Genomic DNA, 7500 nt, shown 5'->3' on the forward strand with positions numbered 1-7500 from the left:
GAAATTAAATTATGGCGAAAAGTAGTGCTCTTGGCCTCTGACCTCGGAATGAATACTTGCAGCGTTTTCCTAGTGAGACTGGAAACAGGGAGGGGGGTCCCCAAATTCCAGGCCGCCTGTCGGTCTCCCGGGTTGGCTGGGCCTGGTCCTCAACCCTGCGCCGTCCCCTCCTCTCCCGCAAGGAGAGACAAGAGGGTCATTGAAGTCGGAGTCAGCGTGGATCGGCCCGTCCACGACCTTCAGTTAGGAACAGGGCCAGACTGTGGGTCCAGTAGCAGGGACAGACAGTCGTGTGGCAGGACGGGGTGGCCTTGCGCCCGCCAACCCAAGCATTCCCTTCCTGAGCGTTTCCGGGCACCCCCCACCCTCCCCGGCCCAGGCACGGGCACCTGACCCGGAGGGACGCAGAGATGCGCACGGTCCCGGCCTGCCCTTCCCTCTCACCCGGGCTAGGGCTTGGAGGCCTGGCCCGAGTCACTTACTTACACCCAAAGCCAATTGGTCTGTCACTTTGCCCTGGGGTGGTGGTGGCTCCGCAGACTGGCCCAGCCCAGGCCGGAGCTCTCCTCCTCTCTTCCCCGCCCTGGGCTGGCCGAGGCTCGGGGCACTCACTGCTGGAGAGGTGGCCCTAACCCAACTAGTCCAGCACTGGGGTCCCGCAGCCAAATGCGACCACCCCACTGACAAACTTTTTTACAAAGGAGAGAGATGGACCGACATCCCCTCATTTCTTTCCTTGCTGCCCACAATCCTGATTTGCTGCTTATTTAAGAATATATCCTTTAATGATTTAGCTTTGAGTCTATCAATATTTTATAGCAGAGAAGGGAGTGACACTTCTCTGAGAACATAATTTAATTATAATAAATGGGTTGGGTGCTTCAGCCCCATCCTTCAGAGGCCGAGTCAGAGCGGATGTATTTATCTTTATTCGAGCGTGTAAGGGGGTGGGGGCGGATCGGCCCCACCCCAAAGTTACTTTTCCCCTCCTGTCCCCATCCCTCTCTCCTCCTCTGCGCCCGGGCCTTATGGGGATGGGGGTCGGGGAGCCTCCGCAGCCCCCCCACCTCTGTCTTTGTAGATAGGGCGACTGCCAGTCAATCAGAGAGGGCATTAATTACGCCTCTTTATTGACAGGGTGCTACATTCTGTAGTTCTTCTCTTTCGGGATCGCCCTCCTCCTCCTCCTCCTCCTTCCTCCTCTCCCGCCGCCTGCAGCCGGAGAGGAGGAGATGAGAAGCCTTGTAGTTTTAAATTCAATGTGACAGTTTCGGAAAAGCGGATGATGAATCTCCTATTATTGGATCAGTCTATTTGCCGCTCAATGTCTCTCTGTAATTGGAGCAACATCACTTTAAAGGTTCAGAGAGTACAGCATTTCTGGTGAAAAATCCCCACAACACGGCGCTGAATGTTTTAAAGGGAAATCTATTAGTGGTTTGCGGAGGGGCGGGGAGGCGGCGGCTGGCGGGAGGCGCGGGCTCGGGGCCGGCCCCGAGTAAAGTGGGGGGCTAGCGGGGGGCCCCTGCCCCGGGCCCAGGCCCCAGCCCGCGCCTGCCCGGCCGTGGGCGGCCCCTCCCTCCCTCCCTCCGGCTCCCCCCGCCCCCCAGCCCGTCTTGTTGTGACAGTTCCTGATACTGTTTATTGAGGTGCATGTCAGGTATAATTAGCAATCGATATGGAAAACGTTTCCCTGCACCCAGCACGCCTCTGACGTCAGAGCCGATTAGCGCTTCTTATTGGTCCCAAATTCCCCGGGCCGCGGCTAATTATCGGGAGCTTGATGTTGATAAGTAAAGCGCCGGAGTGCGGGCGAAGCATGTGTGGGGCTCCGGGTCCCTGTCTCCGCCGCCGCCGCCGCCCGCGCCTCCCGCCGCTGGCCCGCCCCGGCCCCGGCCCGCGCCCCCGCGCCCCGCCACCGGCCCCGCCGGCCCCCCGCGCGAGATGATGGACGGCCGCCTCCTGGAACACCCGCATGCCCAGTTCGGGGGCTCGCTGGGCGGCGTGGTGGGCTTCCCCTACCCGCTGGGCCACCACCACGTGTACGAGCTGGCCGGGCACCAGCTGCAGTCGGCCGCCGCCGCCGCCGCCTCGGTGCCCTTCTCCATCGACGGCCTGCTCGGGGGCTCGTGCGCCGCCGCCGCCTCGGTGGTCAACCCCACGCCGCTGCTGCCAGCCGCCTGCGGGGTCGGCGGGGACGGCCAGCCCTTCAAGCTGTCAGGTAGGCGCGGCGGGCGGGAGGGCGGGGAGGAGCGCGGCTGGGGGCGGGGGCCCTGGTCCGGCCGAGGCGCTGGGGGGCCCGGGGCTGGCGAAGGAGAGCCGGCTCCTAGGCAGCCGTCTCTGCGCCCCCCCGGATCCAGGCGGCCAGCGGGTAGCGGGAGGGAGGGGTCGGGGTCGGGCCTGGGCCGGTGGCTGAGCCGCGCGGCGTCCTGTGACTGCCCGCAGACTCGGGGGACCCGGACAAGGAGAGCCCGGGCTGCAAGCGGCGGCGCACCCGCACCAACTTCACCGGCTGGCAGCTGGAGGAGCTGGAGAAGGCGTTCAACGAGAGCCACTATCCCGACGTGTTCATGCGCGAGGCGCTGGCGCTGCGCCTAGACCTGGTCGAGTCCCGAGTTCAGGTAAAGACCCGGCGTCGCTCCCGGATCTGCCATCCGGACCCCAGGCTCGGGGCGCGCCGGGACGCCTTTGTTCCAGGTGGCGAGATATCGTCCCCTTGCCGCGGGCCCGCTTCGCGCTCGCCTGCTGGGGAAGAGTGGAGGGGTGGGGGTTCTGGGGCTCGGCCCCTCACGGACAGCGGGGTGGGTAACTGCCCCCCAAAAGCCTGGGTGGCTTGAGAAGGGCCGGCGGCAGCACCCGAGTCACCAGAACAGCGGCTGCGTCCGAACCGGGAAGCGGCGTGGTGGGTTGGCGGAGGCCGGGCCAAGTGAGGTCTCCAGGCAGGGGCGAGGAGGGGAGGAGGGGCCGGCTTGGCTCCGACCCGGAGGAGAGAGGGAAGGGGACCCCCCCCCGCCCCCGCACCGCCTCAACCTTCCGCGCGAGGCTCTGTCACCCAGCCTGGAGCGAACGAGTCTGTTTACCTTGCGCCTGCAAAATATTCAGATGGAAACATGTATTTATTCATCGCTTTGCAGAAGGGAACAGCTGAGGAAGGGGAGGCAGAAGCTTAAACAGTTAACACATTGAGAAAGTGGGAGAAAAAAAGGTGTCTGAATTTTTAATAATAACCCCGGTCTCATCTTTTTCTTACGACTGTTTTCCCGTAAATTTGCTATCATTTGGAGATGGCTGGTGGTATTCTTTTAAAAATACAGTGTCAGCTTGGTGGATTAAAAATTCCAAGATGATTTGTGCATAATTAAATATTTCCCTGGAGCAAAGAAATCCTCTTTTTCTGCGGTAGGTGCGGTGTGGGGTCCAGGTCTGTGGTGCGGTGTGCGGTTGTGGGTGCTAGGCGTTGAGGCAGACGCTGGCAAAACGCCTGTTTATCACCAATAGCTTTGTCTAAAAAGGTGTGTTTGTCCTGCGCTTGGACCTCCTCTCATGACCTCTTCTGCTTGGAAATCCTTTCATCCCATTTGTTCTAAGTGTCTTAAGTGAAGTCAAGACCCCTCCATGTCTCCCCTAATACGATAATGACTAATTCTTACAGGCAAGGCAGTCCAGAATTCGCACCAAAAAAAAAAAAAAAAAAAAAAAGTTTAAAGAAGGAAAAGGCGGTTACAGCGTTGGGGGAGGGCTCGGCTTCATGCTGGAGACCTCCCCATGGACAAGGCTCCCTGCCACAAGGCTGGGCCTGCTATTGTGCAAGTCTCTGTGTGGCCGCGACAAAGAATCCGTATTAACGCGCCCTCCTGGGGAGGGCAGGACTGCCCGAGGTTCCGCGGGGCTCAGACGGATTTGACTGTGTGTGTTTGGTGGCTGGCGGTTGAGTGAGGGTGTAGCGCTGCCGTCCCCGGATGTCCTGTGTGGCTCCCCAGGACAAGGACTGCAGAGAGGATGGAAGAGACGCGATGGGCCCAGCCTCTCCTTCCGGCCTAGTGGTCGCCTCTTGCCTCCCCACCTGCCTTGGCCGGTGGCCCAGGCCAAGGACCGCAGGTTTGGGAAGGCTCCGTTGGCGCCCTGGCCCAGGGTTTGCAGAAAGAAGGCTGTGTTAGCTGTGCCCTGGGAGGGAGGCTGCAGAGGCCCACCCAAGTACGGCTCCCCAGGCCCTTCCGGACGAGAAGCACCCATATTTCCCTTCAAGGGAATCCGCCCCCACCCCCGAAATGTGGGCTTTGACACAGTCTCCAAGGGGCCGAAGACAGGCGTGGAGGGCGGCTGTGGCTCAGCGGTCCAACGGCAGGATGGTCAGCGCCAGGCCGGGCGGGCTGCTTAGAACACGAGCCGTGAGCGGCCAGGAAGGGTGAACAGGGGCCTTGCTCTCTGCCTCCGGACCAGGAACCCGACGCCCTCCGTCCGGGGCCAGACCGGCCCCCCAAGTAAGGGGCGGCTCCCAGGTCCCCGAGGTGAGAAGCCAGAGCGGGAAGCTGGCCGGGAGGCCCCGTCTACGCGCCTTCCGGGTGGAAAAGGCGCTCGCTGGAACCTGCAGCTCCAGTGGCAAAGCCCAGCTCAGGGCCTGCTCGGCCGCGCGGCCTCACTCCTGCCCCCGGCCGAGCGGAGGTTGTGCAGGCCCCTCTGGGGGGAGCGGGGAGGTCCTCGGCCCCGGCGGCCAGCCCGCCGCCTGATTGTGGCTTCCTCTCCCCTATCCGGCTGCTCTAGGTCTGGTTCCAAAACCGCCGGGCCAAGTGGAGGAAGAAGGAGAACACGAAAAAGGGCCCGGGGCGGCCGGCGCACAACTCGCACCCGACCACGTGCAGCGGCGAGCCCATGGACCCGGAGGAGATCGCGCGCAAGGAGCTGGAGAAGATGGAGAAGAAGAAGCGCAAGCACGAGAAGAAGCTGCTGAAGAGCCAGGGCCGCCACTTGCACTCGCCCGGCGGCCTGTCCCTGCACAGCGCGCCCAGCTCCGACAGCGACAGCGGCGGCGGCGGCCTGTCTCCGGAGCCGCCCGAGCCGCCGCCGCCTGCCGCCAAGGGCCCCGGAGCGCACGCCTCGGGCGCCGCGGGGACCGCGCCCGCCCCTCCCGGCGAGCCGCCCGCACCCGGCACCTGCGACCCCGCCTTCTACCCGAGCCAAAGAAGCGGCGCCGGCCCACAGCCGCGCCCAGGTCGCCCTGCGGACAAGGACGCGGCCTCGTGCGGGCCAGGGGCGGCTGTGGCGGCGGTGGAGCGCGGCGCCGCGGGGCTGCCCAAGGCCAGCCCATTCAGCGTGGAGAGCCTCCTGTCCGACTCGCCGCCGCGCCGGAAAGCCGCTTCCAACGCCGCCGCCGCCGCCGCCGCGGGGCTGGACTTCGCGCCCGGGCTGCCGTGCGCGCCGCGGACCCTGATCGGCAAGGGCCACTTCCTCCTCTACCCCATCACGCAGCCGCTCGGCTTCCTGGTGCCGCAGGCCGCGCTCAAGGGCGGCGCGGGCCTGGAGCCGGCGCCCAAGGACGCGCCGCCCGCGCCCGCCGTGCCGCCCGCGCCGCCTGCCCAGGCCAGTTTCGGGGCCTTCTCGGGGCCCGGCGGCGCCCCGGACTCGGCCTTCGCGCGTCGCAGCCCCGACGCCGTCGCCTCCCCGGGGGCCCCAGCCCCGGCCCCGGCGCCTTTCCGGGACCTCGCCTCGGCAGCGGCTACCGAGGGCGGCGGCGGGGACTGCGCGGACGCGGGGACCGCCGGCCCCGCGCCCCCGCCGCCCGCGCCGTCGCCCAGGCCGGGCCCTCGGCCTCCCAGCCCCGCCGAGGAGCCGGCCACCTGCGGGGTTCCCGAGCCTGGCGCGGCGGCCGGACCCAGCCCGCCGGAGGGCGAGGAGCTGGACATGGACTGAGGCCGCGGCGGCCGGGAGAGGCGCGTAGCCGGCCCGCGGCCGCTCGCTCAGGCTCCGACTCACGCAACGAATCAGGTGATCGGCTCTAGAAACACTGCTTTCCCCTCTTTTCTTTTGTTTTCTTTCTTTTATTTTTTTTTTAAGAGTAAACGAAAGTGCTGTATGAATTCTGACCCAGGCAGCAACCACAGGACTGGGGGTGAGACCCTCCTCCTCCCAAGAGAGCAAAAAGGACCCATGGCCCCCAAAAAACCCCACAACGAGAATCCTCAGCCTTGTAAAATGCAAAAATGTCTAAGAATATTTATATATGTACCATTTTTGATAAATAAAGCTGGTCAAACGCAAGTTTTCAGGTCCATCTTTTTTAATTTGCCAAGCGCCCAGCCCCGCCGCCCTTCCCACCTTTCCACGCCTCTCTCCGCGGGTGGGGCCCGGAGGGGGCCCCGCACTTCCCGGAGGTCTGCGCTTAATGCGTCCTTTTGTGTGCGTGTGTGTTTGTGTTTTCTGATTGAACAAATTTATGCATCTGCGGCTCCCGGTCCCCGCCCGCCCCGGCGCTCCCCCTCCTACCCCGCGCCGCACACGCACGCTCACATCCCCCGCGCGCCCCCGCGCGCACTGGCACAGGCCGGGGCGCGCGGCGCGGGGTGACGGAGCCGGGGGCTGCGAGGGCCGGGCCGCTGGGCTCCTGCAGAGTTTTGATATGAAAGTAATTATTTTCCGGTGGCTGCTGCGGGGACTGGGTTTCTTGCCCAAAGGGTTATTATACATTACCGATTTCTAGTGATATGGAATCACATAAACTTCCTACAATAATAGAATTAGCATGAAAGGCTGGGGTGTCAAATTGAAATTGGAGAATAATAGCGCCGGCAGCTGGGGGAGTGCGTGCGCATATTGGAGCGGAGATGGGGAATCGTGGGGCGGAATTTTCATGAGCTGCACTCTTTGTCAGCGCTCTTGTAGCCGGCTATATTAAGATAGATGCCCAATGATATCCCTCATTGTTCTGTCGCTTATATTGATGTTGCTGCGTTATCAGCCTATTGATCATGTGTCGCCTGTAATAGGACAGGCGCCGCCAACGCGACTCTTTACAAAAGCCGTGCACATTTGTTCTAATAGGGTCCGGGTCCCCAGGGGACCCTTCGGGGGCTTCAGGACATCTGCAGCGAAGAAATATTAGCAAACTTGGCTGGAGCCTGCAGCCAGCCCCGCGCCCCCTCCCCTGCCCGCAGCCGCCCCATCCCAAAGTGAACCGCCACCCGTCCTCCATCTCCCCCCACCCCCCCCAAAACCCCAACCCACTGGCCTCAATTTTCCTGGGCCCTGGGTCCTCGTTGCCGCAAAAGCCACCAATTCCCCGAGAAATTGGGATCCCAATTATTAAAACCATTAATTCCAACGAAGCTGAGCACAGTGGAATTATGTTTACAGCCTCGTTAAATATCCCTGATCCCTCCTGGTCATCAGGCCTTTATTTGCAAATAAATTGAAAATAATCAGAAGGACAGCTTTCCTCCTCGCGCGGGCGCAAATGAATTTCGGAGCCCGAGTCCCTTTAATAATATTTACATAATTTTCGCTCAG

At 62.9% G+C, this 7500-nt stretch overlaps 1 protein-coding gene across 1 annotated transcript; it reads left to right on the forward strand.

The window, feature by feature from the left end:
* The first annotated feature begins 1795 nt into the window (after window positions 1–1795).
* On the forward strand, window positions 1796–6302 carry UNCX (UNC homeobox). The gene is made up of 3 exons (XM_034963488.4): window positions 1796–2221; window positions 2446–2621; window positions 4762–6302. The coding sequence occupies exons 1-3, from the start codon at window positions 1945–1947 to the stop codon at window positions 5905–5907; spliced, it is 1599 nt and encodes a 532-aa protein (XP_034819379.1). The 5' UTR covers window positions 1796–1944; the 3' UTR covers window positions 5908–6302.
* The last annotated feature ends 1198 nt before the right edge of the window (window positions 6303–7500 follow it).

This window comes from Pan paniscus, chromosome 6 (assembly GCF_029289425.2).
Source record: "Pan paniscus chromosome 6, NHGRI_mPanPan1-v2.0_pri, whole genome shotgun sequence".
Classification (NCBI taxonomy): Eukaryota; Metazoa; Chordata; class Mammalia; order Primates; family Hominidae; genus Pan; species Pan paniscus.